The sequence below is a fragment of the Camelus bactrianus genome, chromosome 11 (assembly GCF_048773025.1).
Source record: "Camelus bactrianus isolate YW-2024 breed Bactrian camel chromosome 11, ASM4877302v1, whole genome shotgun sequence".
Lineage (NCBI taxonomy): Eukaryota > Metazoa > Chordata > Mammalia > Artiodactyla > Camelidae > Camelus > Camelus bactrianus.
Window position 1 is genome coordinate 60,400,842 of NC_133549.1, and position 20,662 is coordinate 60,421,503.

Below are 20,662 nucleotides of genomic sequence, written 5' to 3' on the forward strand. Positions count from 1 at the left end.
ACTACTCTAAGACTATTCTAACAAACTAGGAGAAAAACAAAACTTTATTCTTTCAATCTTTATGTTGCTGAGGACCCTGACATGTCCTGTCCAACATTTCTTAGACTTCCTTTACTCCTCTGGATGATTCTAATACCCTTTCAATAAATTCCCCCACCATTTTTTTTTTAAAGTTATCGTCTGTTGCTTTTTACTGAAAAGAAATATAATTGAAGAAAACCAACTCATACTTCAAGCCTGGCTCAAATACCACTTCTTCCCATTCTCCCAGATGTTCTTGGATGAAATTTATCTTTTCCTCCCCTTCATATTTCTCTTATAATGCTTTCCACAGCTTGGTAGTACAGTCAGGTTTATATACACCCAAACCTTCCCTCCCAAATGCCTCCCAGGGCCAGGCATGATGCCCAGAATAGTACAGGCTGGATCTAATTGTGAATGAAATGGATTTTCATTGGGGGCTCTAACACAAAGAGATTTACCAAGTGATCATATTTCTAGCAAAAAAGAGTTTGGAGGCTAGTCTGGCAAAACTTGCTCTCAATGTTTTTTTTTTTTCGTTTTTTTTTTTTTTTTTTTTTTTGCTATTTCACATTTATTAGAAGTTGACAGTAAAATGAGGCTGAACACTTACATTCAAATCCTGTCTCATTCACTATGATACCTTGGGCAAGTTACTTAGTTGTTCTGTGCCTCTAATTGCTCATCTGCAAAATGGTGATTGTTCTAATACTGACTCATGGGGTTTAAACATAGAACAGATCATCCTAGGACAGGAAGAACTAGAGGCTCACTCACTTGGCATCACCCCCACTGGTTGCAGTCTCTAAGGGCATCAACTCAGGAACCTAGGACTCTCTAGATAAACTTGAGACAAACATTAACAGGCATTTCAGTGGCTTTACTGACAATGAAGCCTAACAGGTGAACAATAGCTTGCCCAACGCAAGATGGCTAGTTAACCGTAAACCAGGGATGAAAATCAAATTCTCCCAATTCATAAGCTGAGAGCCTTTTCCACTAACTCTGACAATTCTAGTTCTGATGTCAACTGTTCCTACTCAGTTTAACTTGTCTTGTTTTCTTGAACTGGCATTTGATGTCCTGCATGCGGTCCAATATACCCTAGCTTTTCCCCGCTGCCACTTTCACGAAAGCCATGCCAGCATGCTTGTCGAGTCTTACCTTAACAATAGGCTAACTGCCCTATACAACTCATTCCTTTCCACAAATTTCCATGACAACTAATCTCCCTTAAATTTAAATAGTGTAAAATTAAACTCCTCCAGGAACCTGTTGAATACATTGACTTCGATTTTACTTATTTCTCCTAGATTTGAAAAATCTTCCTATTATGGCTTGTTCTCACATCATTCCAAGATATTCCTAGTATATAATTTTGCACTGCTTAACTCATCACTTTGGAGTAAATGATACAAGGCCTTTGCACCTGAGACACTGCTATGTTAAAGTTCTCACCTCCCTCATGGATTTCTCTGAGAACTTAAATTAGATGCTTAACTGTGTTACACTGACTACTCTTTTTATATTGCCAACTGTTGTTTTACATATTATTTAATCTTTTCAACTAATTTTTTAGGTTCACTGATGCTAGGTAGGGATTGCTTTAAATGTCTGTATACAGATATATTTATGTTAGATAGCATAAATCAAGGAGGCAAGTTTAAGCAGTAATCCGCATCAATATTTTCTAACATTAGATCAATCCCACCAACTAAAATGTGAAATTCTCATGAATAAGTATTCTTTTTAATCTTATAAACCCCAATAGTGCCTAACATAGGGTTCTAATATAGGAACTATAAGTGTATGGACGTATTTTTAGATACCTCTTAAATTCTTGTGCACTGTAAGCCCAATGTGTTCACATCAAGCAAAAATGGGGAAGGGGTTGTAATTTAAGAATATATATACGTATGTATGTATAGACAAATATATGTATCAGCTATATCTTCTCATTCTTCTCTTTCTGCATTTGTTACATGCTACATGCCAGGTTATAGAAATAATGGAAGAGCTTATACGCCAGGTCCTGGGCTATGCGTTACTTGTTTTATCTTACTTAATAATCACAACTATCCTATGAGGTAAGTACTATTTCTATCTTGAAGATTAAAAAAAAAAAATCCCAAACTTAGATGAGGTTGAAAAAAAAAAAAAAGGCCCATCACACAGTTAGGTTACAGCAGAATTTAGAATTTAATCCAGGTCTAATTCCAGAATTCATACTCTTAACTACCATGCAGTGTGACCCAGAGCAAGTCTTCTACATTACATTTGTTTAGTGGGGTTACTAGGAGGGCTGTTGTAAGGATTAAATGACTTAATACAGGTACTTAGCACAATACCTTACACATGATAAATATCTCATAATCCTCCCTCATTATTATTATACTATGACAGGGTTAAAATGTCAAATAAGGTATGTTCCCTGCCCTTGAAAAATCTGTCGAATATGTGATAGGCAGAATTCTAAAACTGCTCCCAAGACTTCTAGTCCTATGAATATGGTTATCGTGCCTACAACTGTGTTACATTATACTCAAAAGGGAATTTTTCCAGATGTAATTAAGGTTACTAATCAGTGGACCTTGAATTAATCAAAGGGGAGATTAACCTGGTGGGCTACATCTAACCACATGAGCCCTTAAAAAGTAGTCTTCTCCAGCTGATAGTGGATGGAAAAGCCAGACACATTCAAGTCCTCCTCAAGGATGTGTCAGATTTAATGAACTGTTGCTGGCTTTGAAGACTGAGGGGGCCACATATAAGGACTGAAGACCGGTCTCTAGGAGAGTGACCCTTGGCCAATCAATAAGCATGAGGAACTGAATTCTACTGACAACCTGAATAAGACTAGGAGTGGATTTTTCCCAGAGCCTCTAGATTTGAGCCCAGCCTGACTGACACGTTGATATCAGCCTTGTGGGATTCCTAATAGAGAACCCATTGGAGGACCCTCCAGACTTTCAATCTAAAGAACCATGAGATAATGAACAAGTGTTGTTTTAAATCAATAGTAATTTGTTACGCAGGAGAAACAAATTCATATGAAAATATGAACAAGGACTTGAGCTTTAAACAGAGATATATATAAAGCACAAAGGAGGAGTGTAACTCTACCTACATGCAGAGGTTGAGAAGGGTATGAAATCTTGGTGAATTTAGAGGTGCTACCATTTTGAAGAATGAATAAAATTTGCTGACTGAAAGTTGAGGGGAGAATGCATGAAGAAAAGGAAGGAAGAAAGACATTCTGGGCAAAGAAAAGACAGCATAAGAAAATGATAAGCAAGCAGAAACAGCACAGATTGCTAAGGCAATGTCCGAGAGACGTGCGCCGCGAGAGGAAAGTGCCCAGTGGGGTGTGGCAGTCAGAGCTGGGCTGTCATACTTCCTGTAGACTGTGGAAAGAGGTTTGGACTTTCACTCTGCTAGAACTGGCAGCACATTTTAAAAGAATCTTTTAAAACTAACTGAAAATAACTGGATTGAAGACTTAATAGGGTACATGTATGTATGTAGATGTATGCATATATTTATAGTTTTATATGTAATATATATAAAACATATGATTTACTCCTTAAGGTGAATAGATGGATAACTCTTCTTCACACTTTTCCTATCCTTTAAGATAAAACTAAAATTGCTACAACTAGTTAAGTTGAAAATGTTTCTAAATGGGTTAAATTCAACAAAAATGTATACATTCACAAAAACATTTCTTTTGAGTAAACAAAAATATATCTTGATAAAAATGGATACTCAGAGAAGTAACCATTTTTAACAAAATGATCTATTTTGATATCTTGAAATATGTTTATAATACAGCATAATTGTGTATACATAAGATCTTTTCAGTATCTCTCTCCTTTAGTGGTTACATGAAGAGATTACCGTATCTCTAAAAGCAAACTGCTCCAATTTAAAACAGAATTGTAGAAAGATTTGAAATGATTTCGCCTAACTTTCTAATTATCAAACATGCCAGGATTGGTATTTTTTCCTACCTTCTGGTAAATAAAAATGTTTGTTAATATTTTTATAATAGTTGAATTTATGTTATCTGAACCTTAACGTACTTTGTTTATCTGAGGCCATTAATTAGTAGGCCTCTCTCCTTAGAGAAAGATAACTTTCTTCTAAAAAGAAATATTAAAAACAAGTTCATACTGTATAGCACAGGGAACTATATTCAATATCTTATAGTAACCTATGGCAAAAAAAGAATATGAAAATGAATATATGTATGTACATGTATGACTGAAACATTATGTTTCACACCAGAAACTAACACATTATAAACTGACTATACAATAAAAATATACATATATACAAAAAATTTTTTTAAATAAAAAGAAAAGTTAAATATTTCAGATCACACTACAGATGTAGAAATAAAATGTTGAAATGATAACTGAGTCAGGATTGTTCATTTCTCTCTCTCTTCTCTGAGGTGCTCCATGGGAATAAATTAAGTATTGAGGAAGATGCATTAAAATAAGGAGTCTCCTTGTGGCTAGCAGCAACTGTGTATCCTAGATCCCTAATTTATTATCAGAGTAACTTAAGCTCTGGGGTAATTATGCATCACTAACCTAAAAATTCAGGTTACATAACAAACTTGCGGTTAACAAAGGGGAAAGGGGGTGGGGAAGGGATAAATTAGGAGTTTGGGATTAGCAGATACAAACTACTACATATAAAATAGATAAACAACAAAGTTCTACTGTACAGCACAGGGAACTATATTCAGTATCCTATAATAAGCCATAATGGAAAAGAATATGAAAAAGAATTATGTAATCTTAAAATTTATATGGAATCACAAAAAACCCAGAATTGCCAAAGCAATATTGAAGAAAAAGAACGAAGCTGGAGGAATAACCCTCCCAGACTTCAGACAACACTACAGAGCTACAGTAATCAAAACAGCATGGTACTGGCATAAAAACCGATATATGGATCAATGGAACAGAACAGAGAGCTCAGAAATAAACCCACAGACCTATCATCAATTAATCTTTGACAAAGGAGGCAAGAATACACAATGGAGAAAAGACAGTCTTTTCAGCAAGTGGTGCTAGGAAAACTGGAGAGCTGCATGTAAATCAATGAAGTTAGAACATTCCCTTACTCCATACACACACACAAAAAAAACTCAACATGGCTTAGAGACTTAAATATAAGACAAGACATGATAAATCTAGAAGAAAACATAAGTAAAACATCCTGTAACATAAATCTTAGCAATGTTGTCCTAGGGCAGCCTACCCAGGCAATAGAAATAAGAGCAAAAATAAACAAATGGGATCTAATTAAACTTATAAGCTTTTGCACAGCAAAGGAAACCATAAACAAAACAAAAAGACAATCTCCAGAATGGGAGAAAATATTTGCAAATGATGTAACTGATAAAGGCTTATATTATATATATATAAACAGCTCATACAACTTAATAACAAAAAACCAAACAACCCAACAGCCCATACAACTTAATAACAAAAAACCCAATTCAAAAATAGGCAGGGGACCTAAACAAGTAATTCTGCAGTGAAGACATACAAATGGCCAATAGGCACATGAAAAAATGCTCAACATTGCTCATTATCAGAGAAACGCAAATCAAAACTACAATGAAGTATATATACCTCACACCAATCAGAATGGCCATCATTCAAGAGTCCATGAACAATAAATGCTGGAGAGGCTGTGGAGAAAAGGGAACCCTCCTACACTGCTGGTGGGAATGTAGTTTGGTGCAGCCATTATGGAAAACAGTATGGAGATTCCCCAAAAAACTAAAAATAGACTTACCATATGAGCCAGCAATCCCACTTCTGGGTATATATCTGGAGGGAATGCTAGTTTGAAAACATTCATTCACCCCAACGTTCACAGCAGCACTATACACAATAGCCAAGACATGGAAGCAACCTAAATGTCCATGAACAGATGGCTGGATAAAGAAGTTGTGGTGTATTTATACAGTGGAATATTACTCAGCCATAAAACAGAATAAAATAATGTAATTTGCAGCAACATGGATGGACCTAGAGATCACCATTCTAAGTGGAGTAAGCCAGAAAGGGAAGGAAAAATATCATATTATATCACTCATATGTGGAATCTTAAAAAAAAAAAAAAGACACTATGAACTCATCAAACAACAGAACAAACTCATTAAACAAAACAGAAACAGACTCACAAACATAGTAAACAATCTTATGGTTACCGGGGAAAGCGGGTGGGAAGGGATAAATTTGGGAATTTGAGATTTGCAAATGTTAGCCGCTATATATAAAAATAGATTAAAACAAGTTTCCTCTGTATAAAAAAAAAGGATATGTGTGTGTGTGTATATATATTTATATAATTGAATCACTTTGTTGTATACCAGAAATTAACACATTGTAAATTAACTACACTTCAATAAAATTTTTTTTAAATTGTTTTAAATAAAAAACTTAAAAACCTAAAGTTACATTAATGGATTTTTAAAAGATTACATTGTAAAAGGATTATCTACAAACATTTTAATAAGTATTAGTTATGCCAAGCTATTGACTATTAGTCTTGCAATGATTAGCACCAGCTATTGGGTATGTCTTTCTCTGTTTAACTTGACTTCACAACACTGTTTACTTCTATCAGTCTAGCCCAGAGTGGGTACCTAAAAAAAAAAAAAAACCTAGAAAATAGTTTCATATATCAGTTCTTTTAACATTTAGAAGTTTCAATCACATGACCTTGGCTTCCTTACCAATATCTAGTACTTAAAAAATATATATCTTTTTAATCCAGAAGCTTGACCCACATTTAATTAAAAAATAAAAATGACAAACAATTCCAATTATACAAGTATGTCGCAGAAAATAATACACCCTACCATACATATTTTCAAATAAAATCTTGTCTTTTAAAAATTCAAAGGTAACATCTTTTCTAGTATTAACTAAGAGTATGTGATCCAGAATAAACCATTTTCATTATAACTATTATTAGCAATGAAGCAGTTAGAGACAAGTAAACATTTAAAAATAGTAATGTCTTTGAAATGTAAATACAAAAAGTCAACTCTATTATCTTCATTATAGTTTAAAACCAATAGAACAGTGAAGACAACTATGAGAATACAAATGGTCATCAACTAAAGTTTAATTACTGTTCAATTCACTCTTTAAAAAGACAATGAGTTTTGATAAATTCTGACAACAGGACAGAAATTTTTCCTGCCAAAGCACTTCCCTTGTTCATGGTGCAGTATTCTGTCGAGTATGGATGCTCTTCACTCATGGTAACAAAGTGATTACATTCAAATAGCATTTAACATAAATTGCACCGAACTGCCCTATAATTTCATTTTGGACTGAATTAATTAACTTCTCTGTAGGTGGCTGAGGTGCTGAACATAAGCCTAAAGAAATACTTGACTGCTTAGCCTATCTTACATGAACTGTCTTTAAATCAAGGCAGCCTCCATTTTAATAAACAGTACTCAGGTAAAATACATTTAGTAGGATCCTAAAGGGTAAAGATAAGGCATTTATAAAAAATAGATTTAGTTTTCCACATACATGCACATCCATTTAAAAGAAGTCAGGGGGCACTGCAGACAGGGAGGAAGGATTTAATGCAACTAACCAAGAGTTGGCACGCCTGACGTTTTGAAAGACTGTTTTACCTTAGGAGGTGTACGTTTATAATAAAATGCCTTCTTTGTCCTTGCAAGAGGTTTAAATAAAGAGCTCACTACTTTGTAGCAATTAAAATATTATCTTAATGCTGCTGTAAGTAATTTATATCCCAGAGTTTCAAAAGTAATTTTCTAAGCTATTATTATCAGATTGTCAGAATTATAATATCATAAATACTATTCTATTATGTTTCCCCAATTATAATATTATCATCAAGATCTGACAGCTAACTCTTTTTTTTCAAGTTTATAGTCTTCATGTATCAAGAAACAAATTAAAAGGACAAACAAGAAATGTGAAAAGCCAGCTCATAAAAAGTTGAAATGTCTTTTATTACATGGCATAGTTTCCTCTGTCATAAACTTCCGGTTTAGGAAATGAGAGAACAAATTCTTCTTTTGACCAACTCCTTGACAAAGTGTTGTATTTTCAGATTTTTTTTTTTTTTTTTTTTACTGTGTAAGGAAGGAAAGGAGGGATGGAGAGAGGCTCAACTTTGTATTATACCTTTTGGGGCAAAGCGAACTAACATTTAATGAGCACAAAGGCAAAGGAACTACAGCTGAAGACTTGAGCCCGATTTCAAAGGCTTTGTAACATACAGTAAGATGGGCCCCTACAAACAGCCTGAATAATCGGGGGGGGGGGGTTCTTCTTCAGGCTTCACCTAAATGGTTCTAGGAAGAAGGGCTTCAGCCTGTGTCAAAGTGCCCAACTGCTAAGTAATTTCTCTAAGAACAAATTCTCTTTTCTGTACAACTTAAATCCTTCTTGATATAATATGCATGAGGAGAAATGACAAGAGCATAACTAGGAAGTTTTAACACTGGTTTGTTATAAGGAAGGATTCAACTTAAAAAAAATAAAGAATGCTTAGATGCCAGTTTTCAGAAACAATTTTGCCTGCAGCATCTTCTAGCTCAATAACTGAGTGACACTGACAGTCAAAAATGCTGTCAAAAACAGCAGGAAGGTTTAAAAAATAAACAATTCAAACAATAATATCCTTTAGGTTTTTAATACATCATTTACTGAACTGGCAATCACAAAAGAGATTTACGAGAGCTTTCTAGTTAGAAAAAGCAAATTAATCCTACCTTTTTAGGTTTTCATACACTTGATTGTCTCTAAATTCTATCAGGCAAGCACATAGGATTTCCTCCTCATCAAATGCTATATCTATCCTGGTGTCGCCAGTCACAAGAGACCTTTTGTATCATTACTCCCTTCAGTCCCAATTCTTACTAGGAGTCCTAGGCAAACACAAAAGTAACCTGGCAGTTACATCATTCTACATAAACGAATAAAGACTCTGCTATCTAAAAATAATGAAAGGCTCCATTTAAATTAATGTTATTTTTTGTCAAGTGTTCATTTTACTTTGTAATAATGCAGTTCTGATCTAAATAGTATTCTTATGAGCTTTAAAAAGATCTCTAGAGATTATACACAGGGTGGTAATTTAATTCTTGTATTTTTATTTCTTGCAATGACATTTAGGGTTCAGTGTGATTTGAGATTTTTAGTGCTGTTGCTGACACCTTATGGAAATTGTTTTATTTTACCGGGAAATTCTGATTAGATTTTTAAAACTATCCAGTTCTTGTTTGTAAGAAGCGTAATTATTTTAAAAATGGATTTTTTGTTCCTTCAAAGTATTCATCCTCTTGCTATTTAATCCTCATTTGATTTCATTATTCTGTTTGGGTCACTATGATTAGTTGCTATGGAAATTACCTCCTATGGAAATGATTCCAATGTCATTATTGTAAGAATATGATTTTTAATGGCGAATATCAATAGCAAACATGAACCCTTACCAGAAAAGGAAATTTAATTAAAATTTTTTAGAAGGATTAATTCTGAAGATTATTATAATGGCCAACTTTTCTGATATATTTTTGAATCAGCCATCTGCTTTTTAAATAAGTATTAAATGAATTTTAAGGTGTTAATCAGCTACTCACTTCCCCAAATGCCAATGTCACAATGGAAATTAGTACCATGCATAGAAAAGTGGAAGTAAGGAACACTTCATCTATCCGTTCCCTAAACTAAGAAATATTATGCTTTACTTACAAAAGTTAATGTCAACAGGATTTCAGGGCTCATCAAGGAAACAACTTTGAATAGCACATTACACATTCCCTTTAAAAACAAGGAATTTGATATTCCAAAATTTACCCCAGGAATTTGAAAGGTCACTGAGTTAACTAGTGAGTTAAACAATAGATGAGAGCCAGTGGACCATTAGATGAGAATTCCAGAATGCTAAGAAGACATTTTCTTGGGTGGATTCTATAATTTGTGGTTTGAATAAAACTTTTAAACATTCCATTAGTATTAAAATTCTCACAATGAGAATATGGCTCTTATTTAACACATTTTAAATTACTAGACAGTCTCTCCCCAAAGAAATTTTAATGCTTTCTTCTGCCTAGTGCTTGTTCACTGCCTGGTACTAATTTAGGAATAAATTAACCCTTCCAACAATCGGGATATTGTCTAGAAACTGCCTCTTGCACTCTGCTGGAGAAATCACTTATATTCTGAGAGTCAGAAGTAAAAGAGAAACCCATTTCTTCATTATAAAACATTTTTCACACCTAACAGCTTATTAGTTATTGATGTAAATCACTATCATATTTGCCTACATAATTACATATTACTACATCTAGAGTGCTTCTGAATTAAGCTTCATAGCTACAGATTTTGTTAAATGTTTTATACATTATGGGTTTTCTATACTTGTGCCTGCAACCATGATCTAGGGTCCAAAATGTCTTTGATAGATTTCTGCCTTGGTGCTGGCACTGGCTTGGCTTCAAAATTAGGTTTAGTGTCTGCATGTTCACCATCAGTTAAACTATTTTTCCTGGCAGGAAGATGTTTTCGAGGAGCAGCCATTGGTTTCTGTAAGTGATGCATTAAGGTTGATAATCTGGTATCCAAAGGAGAGGTCTGAGATATACCTGTTTTTTCCCAGTTGTCCTTAATCAATTGATCAGTGTTGTTCTGTGTTTTTAAGGTGAATGGAGCTTTATCAGAAGGAGGTAGGGGAGCTCGTCTCTTTTTCCCTTTCCCATCATGTAACTGCTTGCTTCCAGGAGATAATACCTTTTTCTGGACAACTTGATGATTACCATCAAAGAATGTGGCCCAAGGAGGTGGTGAGGATTCTTTATGCTGACCAATAAGGAATTCTCCATTCGTCTCTTCAATTTTTTTTTGTATTAAATCAGTTAAACTTTTAAATTTTATAGGTGAATCAATGCCTGTAATAATTTTCAGAAAAGATAAATGGAAAAAATTCAAAAGCAGTATACACTTTACCCAAGTAAGTTATTAAATAATGTTACCTATAATGGTCATCAAAAGCTGACTAGGAAAAGCTAATTTTTTTTAAACAAGTGTTTGCTTGTAAAAATAACCATTCCAATAAAACCAAGAAAATAAGGAGACAACACACTACACACTGCACACATACACGTTTATATGCCCAAGTATATCCCTAAATAAATGTGCAAAACTCCAGCTTTCAAAGGAGTGGAGCTACATCAGAATTTTTTTTCTCACTCTACAGATTATTTATTAAACAACTTTTCTTGGATTTAAAATCTATCCTAACATCTAGGTAAGGGTGGATTCCCTCTTATAAAACCCTGAACTGTAAACTGGGATTAGTATTCTTTCCAGAAGACCAGCAAAGTCTCTGTAACGGGAAAAACCCCAAAACAAAAAACCCTGGGGGACAGAACGAGGCCCTGATGCCCCTCTGGTGATAAGAATGCTGGATAAAATTCTCCTTGGGAAAATAAGAAACAGAGAATAAGGTCTATTACATGGTATTTTCCAATGTGTAAACTCAAATGTATAATTTTCAATAGAACATTTTAAGATACGTGTAAGTGCAGGGACATTGTTGGTAAAATACACTAGAATTTAGCATTGCCTTGTGCTTGTTCCCAACACTGTTCACCAAGGCAATCCCACAAAGATAAACAAACACCCTTCAAAGTGTGGGAAATGGAATATAAATGAGTCCAGAAATTTAAAATTTTCCAGAGTATTAAACTTAACCAATTTTGGGGCTGGACATGGAAGTTTCCATTTATTAATATTCATTTATCAACATTACTTTAAAACAAATTTAATAAAACACAGAAAAAATTACTGAACATAATTATATTTTAGAATTTGCAAGTTTACATTTTCAGAATTTTCATCAGCTACTCAGCTAATATTTATTTTCAGTGTACCCTTATTCATTTTGAAGCCTTAACATTTTTGTTTGATCTTAAGCATTCAAACTATGAAAAATGTGTATTCATTAATTTTGTATTAATTCATCTATTAAACATGAGTTCCTTAGTCTATAATCATAGTCTTTTTTCATTCATTTTGACTGTGCTCTGAAAATTTTAGCATTTTAATGTCAATAGAATAAGCTGCTTGAGTAAGGACAATGTTGTTTTTGTTACCCCGCAGCTTAGAAAAGACAAACCCCACTTACTCATATCATGGTAGACTGAGGTCGCCTCTTTTGTCAAGAACAAAGGTGGTTTCCGTGGTGACATAATCTCAATTTTCATAAGTTCTTCACAACAATGCTTCCATTGGCCTAAAAAAGACAGAAAAAGGCAGGCTAGTTTAAAATATAAATGTGAAGATGTATATTTAATTTTCAACACATCTTTTCCTTTAAAAAATAACAGTGAATTTAAAAAGCATTGCCTTAAAGAAGCCTAATACTACCCATGATTTCAAAGTTCACGTTGAGGCATAAAAGTACCCTACTTTAAAAACAAATTCCTATGAACAGACACTAGCTAAGATCTGTAGGCTACTAAATACTACTATTACTACTATTAAGTACTACTTCACTGAATGGTCAATAACCAAAATTTCTGTTCACAGCAAAAGTTTGTGTAAGTTTTCTTATTTTAAATATTAAATAAAAACATCCAGCATTTAAGACAGTTGACAGGTAAAAATTACCGAAATAAAGTTACCTAGACGGAAGTAGGAAAAAAAAAAGTGGTTCTCAAAAATAATTTTAACTTTGAAAATTTTAATTAAGAAGTAAGAATTGCCTATTTAACAATTATCTCTTCAAGATGATTATCATGCCCTTTCAAAAATGAGACAACTAGAAAAATGCTATATTTTCATTTTAGTAAAGATACTTAAAAAGCCTCTTACTATAAAGAAGATCACTCAAAAGTCTAACTGGATCTAATTTATTTTAGGAAGGACACTTTAGATAAAGCCATCAGGCACTCAGAATAACAAGAAAAATACTGCTGGATAAGTTGTTTCATTTATCAAGTTAAAATTTAAAAATGTGGACATTAATTTTTCTTGTAGTTAAGTTTTACTATGTTCATCTCAAAATAAAATTCTCAGATTTATTTCTCCAGAGTGAATGAAAAAAAAATTAACCTTTCTGTCTTTACTGTGGACCTGCATGCTGGGTAACAACTGTGCTAGAAACAACGTGTCCATATATTCATTACAAAAGTAAGTTGCTGAGGTTCACCATTCTTATATTCTATCTTACATCAGTAGAAAAGTAAATGTAATACACAAATATGCCCTTTTATACAGCTTTATAATATATATTTCTCTTTCTTTTATTATATTCTCAATCTCCATATTCAATACCCAACTTACTTTTCATGACTTAAAAGTTAAAGACATTTCATATTTATTCAAATTATCTATTCATTTTTGTGGCTTTAAGTCTAATTTATTGTCATATTAATATGGTAATATATGCATAAAATTTAATTCCCATCACCTTAAACAGTTAAGAAACATAAAAAACCTTTTAGCATGTTTTATTACAATGCTAAGTATAGAATACGGTAAAAATTTCAAAATAACCCACATAGCAATTCATAAAGGGGATAAAATCTTCAGTTTGAGGCTTCAAAGGTTGCTATGTAGAATTTTAATCTGGTAGGATCTGAGATCTGATAACTTATTCCTCCCCTCTACTTCCTTTTTTTAGATAAATATATAAAAGCCAGCCTTTCCTTCTAGTGGGCAGGAAAAAAAGGCCTTATCTAATGGAAAAATAAGGAGACACTTTAAACTAGCAAACATTTCTCTGTCAAATCTTAGACAAGTTATATAGTGCAGTATTTTCTCTGTATTGGTAGATGAAAGCGTTTCAATGTTAAACTGGTAGCAGAATACTAATACTGTTGAAAACTGGAAACATCCCATGTGTTACAGAAGTCAGAGGTATAAATGTGGTAAGTTCACAGGTCAAGATGTTACAATTAAAATACTGATTTTACCAGTAAATAAATTAGTATGCATAGGTATGCACGATGCCAATATGCTAACATAAAAACAAAGGCCCAATACAAAATATTGAATGGATATATTTTGTTTACATAGTATCCATATATTGAATATCCCACCATATTTACTGTTATAACATTCCCAAGTCAAAATGATCTGTTATGCTAAGCTGATTATTTAACTCAATGTTTATATTAAACATTTGAAAAAAAATTATCTTTGACCCACCACTCCTAGCTCTACCCTTTTTTGATCATCCAAAACAAGTGTTTTTCCTTTTACATGTTTGTTAGCTCTCAAATATTAAAAATTAGCTATTACCTCTCCCTTGCCTCCCAACTTCCACTCCTCAGGCTCTTCTTCCAGAGGCTAAAATACCTAGCTCCATTAGTGTTCTCTCATGATTTATAATTACCTCACCCTCATGACTTTCTACTCTTAAGCCAAGACAAATAATTGAAATTTGCTCTAAATATTAAATTATAAATTACTCTTACTTTATTCTGTCCTGGATAACTATCCTCTACTTTGTTCTACACATCATATTTCACCGAAGTAAGAGACTACACTTATCACTAGGAAGGTAAAAATTCTAAAGTACAAGCCAATCTTTAGGGTAGTATAAACATTTTTCAACTTTGCTTCGTATCTTACACAATGAATTCTACAGAGCAGATGTAATATAATTTACACCTTAAAAAGATCAATTGGCAGATTTTTATCCCCAAAGCATTAAATACTAGAGTAGCCAGAACTGAGAACCTAGTTGTCAGCATTTTCTTATTGCTCTGACAGTACAAAAATGTCATGAGATTCTTATCCTTCCAGCTCCCTATTTTAGCGGGCTAAATTATTTTACATGTTTTGGGAACTGAAAACACAGATCACCTAGTAGTAGGTGATACCCATACTATAATATTTTGGGATCCCCCCCCCCCTTCCTGTTTTTGTCTACGTAAGAATTATAAAATGTCAGAATCATTTCTAAAAGTAACATAGTCTTTTGTAAGACAGGCTCTAAGTCAGAGCATTCAGGAAAGCAGTTAAAATTTTAGCTGTCATCAGCAAATGAAAGGAAGTTATTGTCTTTTAAGTTACATACCTAAAATCAGCTGAAATTTTAAAATAAAGAAATGTAGTGTATGCTGATAAGCATGGAACAAATATTTAAACATCTACTGAGTGCCTGATATTTAACAATATTTAAGAAATATTTAAACATCTACTGAATGCCTAAGGATAATACTGACAAGTCATAAAGAATCTATGTCATTGAGGGAGTCCTCTGGTTCCCTGCAGTAAACCAGAAACCTCTTCAGGCCTCAATTGTCTCATCTTTATAGCAGAGGGAAATAATTTCTACCTCACTGGGTTGTTATGAAAAATAAATGAAGCCATATGGTATGTGTAAGATAATCAATAAATTTAGTTTCCTTTTTTGCCCCTTCCCAACAATAACTGTAATAATTGACCAAGCCATGGATCAGAGTAGGCTTATAAAAATTAACCCGAGGACTGCAGATATTAACTATTTTATAGAGTTCTTGAAAACAGTTCATAAGAAGCCCTAAAGTATCTCTAGGATTATTCTAGGAGTTGCAGAAATAACTCTGTATTGTTTGGAAGTGGCTCTACTTAATAATTCTACAGAAAAGTATTCTAAAGACATAAAATGCTGGCTGAATTTAACAGTAGGTTTAGTTTGCTTAGAAATAGTCACTATCAATAGTCTATATTTTCAGTATACAACTTCAATATTTTCCTGATGATAAAATTCCTCCTTAAATTGGTAATATTAGAACCTCACATATTTTACATACTAGAACTCTATTACATTATATCACATTGCTTTTATAATCCATGCCATTGAACTGTATTATTGAAACTGAAAAACCATATGTGCAGTTAAAAAAAAAAAAAGTCTTTGGATGATGTCCAAAATGATATAATGAATCTGGAGTTAATAGAAGGTTACACATAAAAATGAATCTCCTTTTGAACATTTCAAAACTTTAGGATCATCACTATCCTGAGAAGTGTTTTACTCCTCATATAGCTTACTATCCCTTTGATCAAACACACTGCTTTAAGTAGTTCAAACTAATATTTTGAGAATATGTGGTCTAGTTGTTTTAGGGACCTGAAGAACTTAAAAATAACAGGTAAGGATACTAGGAATTCAAAGGTATACTATACTATAGTCAGTCAGGCACTGGGGAAAGGTTGAGAGAAAAAAGCATTGATGTATCGATAATATACTATCACTTTACTCAAGAGTATGAAAAATTCTTGATACAAACTATACAATTATAATCTTAATATTTAGATTGCTATGTGCATCCTTTCATGCTACATGAATAACCTACTAGAAAATCCAAACGTCAGCTTACTAAGATCAAAGAAATGCTGCCAGAAGGCTTCCATCCACTTCTGAAGATCTTCTCTGTTTTCAGCTGCAAAAATATGAGTTATAGCCTGTCCAGCAACAGGGTTGATGACAGAGAAATTATGGATTGTTTTCTTTTTATCCTTATCCATTGCCCGAATTCTGGTTTCCTAAAAATTAAGAATAACTGGTGTTATACAAGAGAATATTTCTGTAACGATCAAACAAGTATTTCATTGCTTAGCTACCATATTTATGCCAGATGCAATTATAATCTTATTGCTGGTTGTTTGAAATTTAAAATATGTAATTTAGAGAATTTTCAATATTCAACCTCAAACTTAGGTTTTTTAAAAAAAATGCTTTATATTAAAAATAGAGTAATGTTTCAAAGTATGCTATTAACATAGCACTTATGTTAAAATTACATGACATTAAAACGACCTCTGTTTTGATCTCAGTTTAAGAAGGAGTTTGCTGTCTTTTATATACATCTTAAAATTTGCAATAAAAAAGTATAGCGTGTCATAACTGTAATGTGAGTTATGTTAAGTACATTTCTAACAGTAATAAAATAAAAGAATCAGTAAAGTATGTTTCTTATTCTAATATTCATGTGTAATATACAGTTATCAGTTAAAGCAGTAAAACCATAACTTAGTGTTCACTGCAGCACTTAGGCTTTCCTTTATTTTACATTTATTGCATACGGAGCATTCATTTACAACGCTCACAGCGAAAGATTCATAAAGTAATACAACCTCCAAAACAGTAAAAATTATTTTTCAAAATAATGAATGCAACACTACAACAAAGGCAATGGTTTCATACATGTTGATAGTCTAAATCTTTTTTCTGAGTGGTACTAGATACGCCATTGCCGTGATCCTTCTTGTGTCTCTGTGTGGAAGAGACTATTCCCAAGTAACACACAGGTATGGTCATGCCATGTGACAAGCTGCACCTACGTGTAGTTTCCAGTGAATCATGAGGAAAAGTCTGGAATAGACCTATCCATTAGGCAAAAATAGGGATGTGACTGTCTGGATAATGACTGATATTACATTAATCTAGAGCATACTGTTCATTAGAAATATAATGTGAGCCACACAAGTCATTTAAGATTTTCTAATAACCACATTTAAAAAGGTAGAATGAAACTGGTGAAAATAATTATGTAATAATATATTATTTTAAAATAATGTATTTTATGTAACCTAACATATTCAAAATATTATTTTAACACACAAATTGATAAACATTTTTTGAGACATTTTAAATCCTTTTTCATACTAGGGCTCCAAAACCAAGTCTGTATTTTATACTTACAGCATATCTCAACTTGGACCAGCGACATTTTAAGTGCTTGACAGCCCCTGGTAACTAGCAGCTATTGTACAGGGTAGAGCAGTTCTGAAGGAATATGGTTAAGCCTACTGAAATGTGTGCAGAAGAATATTTGGCTGGCAGTTACAAAAGCTGATTAAGAGTGGGAAGAAATTTTTCGCATCACTGAGTATAAAGTGAAGAGAGGCTGTATGTAGAGTCACATGCCAAAACCGACATACAAATTTAATATCTATGTGGACATTATAGAAGTACCAAAGAATTTAGAAGAAAAGCTGTCCATTCTCTGAAAAACAGGTAACTATGGGCAGGTGAACACCATCTAGACTATATAAGAAGTTCTTTTCTGAAAGAAGGAACTCTTGTTCAATTATCACCTGACCAAAAAAACGTAAACTGAATAAAGTAGCGACACAACTTTGAAACTTTCAAGAATCTTCCAATATACGGATTGGTAACTTAGAGACAGTTTTACCTGTCATTTTTTAAGAAGTAGGAATATGAGTGTCTTCAGAGGATTGTTAATATTTATGGTCAACATTGTAATTTTACCATAATATGGTCTTTTTACATTTCTATGTCTTAGTAATAAACTTCGTGAATTAATCTTTTAATGTAATTATTCATACAATATAGAAAAATGCTGCCCTAAATGGCATCTTTGGAGCCTAATAACGTATGTAATCAACCTCTTTAAATATGCAGCTTATTATCACTAGCAGAGAATGACTTAAGCTCTTAGAAGAATCTTTGATATGCTTCTCTCAGACTAATTGAAGGCTGGCTCAGTGAGGGGGCTGAGTTTAAAAACTCAAACAATAAAATATGAAGTATTTTTGTTTCTGAAATTTGATTCCCTCCACTCAAATCCACTCTAATACAAATTTCTGTCTACCTTTTGTTTATAAGATAAAAATGTATTCAACTTTTAAATAAGTTTTTTTCTGACAAACTAGACCATTTATATCCTTCTAAGAGAATATAATACAATAATATATAAACACTGTACACTCCATTAACTCTGGTAACCATAAATACTGCTAAACTTTTACAATACGAGAGGTTTTTAAAAGGTGCAAATAAAACACAGAATAGATTATTTGAATTAACTTCTACATTATATCATCCAAAATAATTTAACTAATGGGAATTTTTTTTCAACCAAAAAGCTGCATGTCAAAGAAAAAAATGATTAAACAAAGTTTCTCATAATGTCAAAAAGTTCATGCAAGCTGCTTTTCACTATGAGCAAAGTATCTATAACAGTACTTAGGACTTCACTTCCCAAACAAGGAATGGATTAGAAAACACAAGGTGAATTTTAGGACTATTATACAATGTACAGATGAGGTAAGTATCTCCCCTTAGCAAGGTACGAAAGCAAGAAATGGGTACTTTTGCCCCAACTATTTCCACCACCTAAAATGTTGCCTGGTACCCACTAACTGTTTGAAAAATATTTGATGAATAAATGAATGAGATAACAAAAGAACAACTCAGATAATGACAAAAAGTTTTACAGTGATAGACTCAGATCCTAGAGATAACCCCTAATCCACTGTTTAATTTATAGGTGAGGAAACATGTACTGAGATCAGCATTTCACCAAGGTCAGTTTCCTGTTTTGCTTCTGCTAATCCCAAACCTTTTAGTTGATTTGGGAGGCTTTATAGTTAATTTTTATTGATTTGTAGATAGAGTTGAGATTATTCACTGTGAAATTTTCATCCTTGGCTGGCTCTACTTTTGTCAATCAGCACATTTTGAACTCCAAAATCTTCCACTGCATGAGATGGTGGTTACCCAGAGAAGGCCAAGTGAAGTAAAAAAAAAATATAATCTGAGAGTCAATTTTGTAATGAAATATAACTCTGAAGTCAAATGAACGTTTCTTTAAGGTTTTTTTATTATTGTGCATTAAAATTGTACTTAGAATCTCTCCATTGCTGTGGCAATGGAAAATTACTAGATCAGGACTAGATTTATGAATTGTTTCTTACCTTATTTTTGATTATATGACCTTAAAAGGCTCTACTATGTACCCAGATCACAGTTTCTAAATACTATTTCCTACTAAAAGGTATCAGAGCTCTTTAGAGGTTCATTCCCAGCCTTGGTCAGGAAATATATAGGGTCATCCTGGACTATCTTGTCTTTTCAGAAGTCAAAGATTACTCGGGCTGTATCAAAAGGACTCAAGAAGAAATGTGAAGAAGCTTCCAGTAGCCCAAGATGGGACAATCTGAACATCAATAAGATTTACAATGGTAACGGACTGATGTATGACATGTCTTTAAATCCACAAATTCATAATGATATTTAATAACTAACTCAATGGTCACCTTTGAAGGGTGCTAGGGAACCGCTTCACAGTTTGGGTAACTAGCATATAAATGCAAAAAACAATGCCTTTATCCTGTCTTTCCTGTAAGACTTGTCCCTCAACCTAATAGCTGATGAAGTAGAGGTATCCCAGCTAATAAATGAAGAAAGAATGTTAAAATAGCACCAGTTTACAATCCCTAATGAAATAAAGAATCTAAGCAATGTTCAGCAGTGGATGTTAACATGAGTGGAAGACCAGGTATCATTATACACCTCCTGATAAAAGTACTAAGATATATTCTTACTAAGCAACCAACAGACCTAAATATGATTCAAAAATAAAAGAAAAAAGATAACCTGAAGATGCAAAAAGCAAATCTTGGACTATGAAAAACTCTGTAGGATAAATGACCAAAGATCTTCAACAAATAAATTGTGTGTATTTGTGTGTGTATGAGAGAGAGAAGGCAAGAGGGTGAATGAAAGCCAACAGATTAAGAGATTTAAGAGACTTAATCAATCAACTGCAATGCAATCCATCAACTCTTATTTGGGTCCTGATTGAAAATGTTGT

At 33.1% G+C, this 20,662-nt stretch overlaps 1 protein-coding gene across 5 annotated transcripts in view; it reads right to left on the reverse strand.

The window, feature by feature from the left end:
- RTKN2 (rhotekin 2) overlaps positions 1 to 20,662 on the reverse strand; it is a 157,697-nt gene that overhangs the window by 81,186 nt on the left and 55,849 nt on the right. For 3 of the 5 annotated variants that reach the window (XM_074374067.1, XM_045518777.2, XM_074374069.1), the window contains 3 exons: positions 16,421 to 16,586; positions 12,232 to 12,339; positions 6,455 to 10,993 (listed from right to left, as the gene is read on the reverse strand). In XM_074374067.1, the coding sequence (XP_074230168.1) occupies positions 10,461 to 10,993; positions 12,232 to 12,339; positions 16,421 to 16,586 (807 nt within the window). In that variant the 3' untranslated portion in view covers positions 6,455 to 10,460. Of the gene's footprint in view, positions 1 to 6,454; positions 10,994 to 12,231; positions 12,340 to 16,420; positions 16,587 to 20,662 lie in introns of those variants that run through there. The other 2 variants (XM_074374068.1, XM_074374070.1) reach the window with 1 other exon arrangement.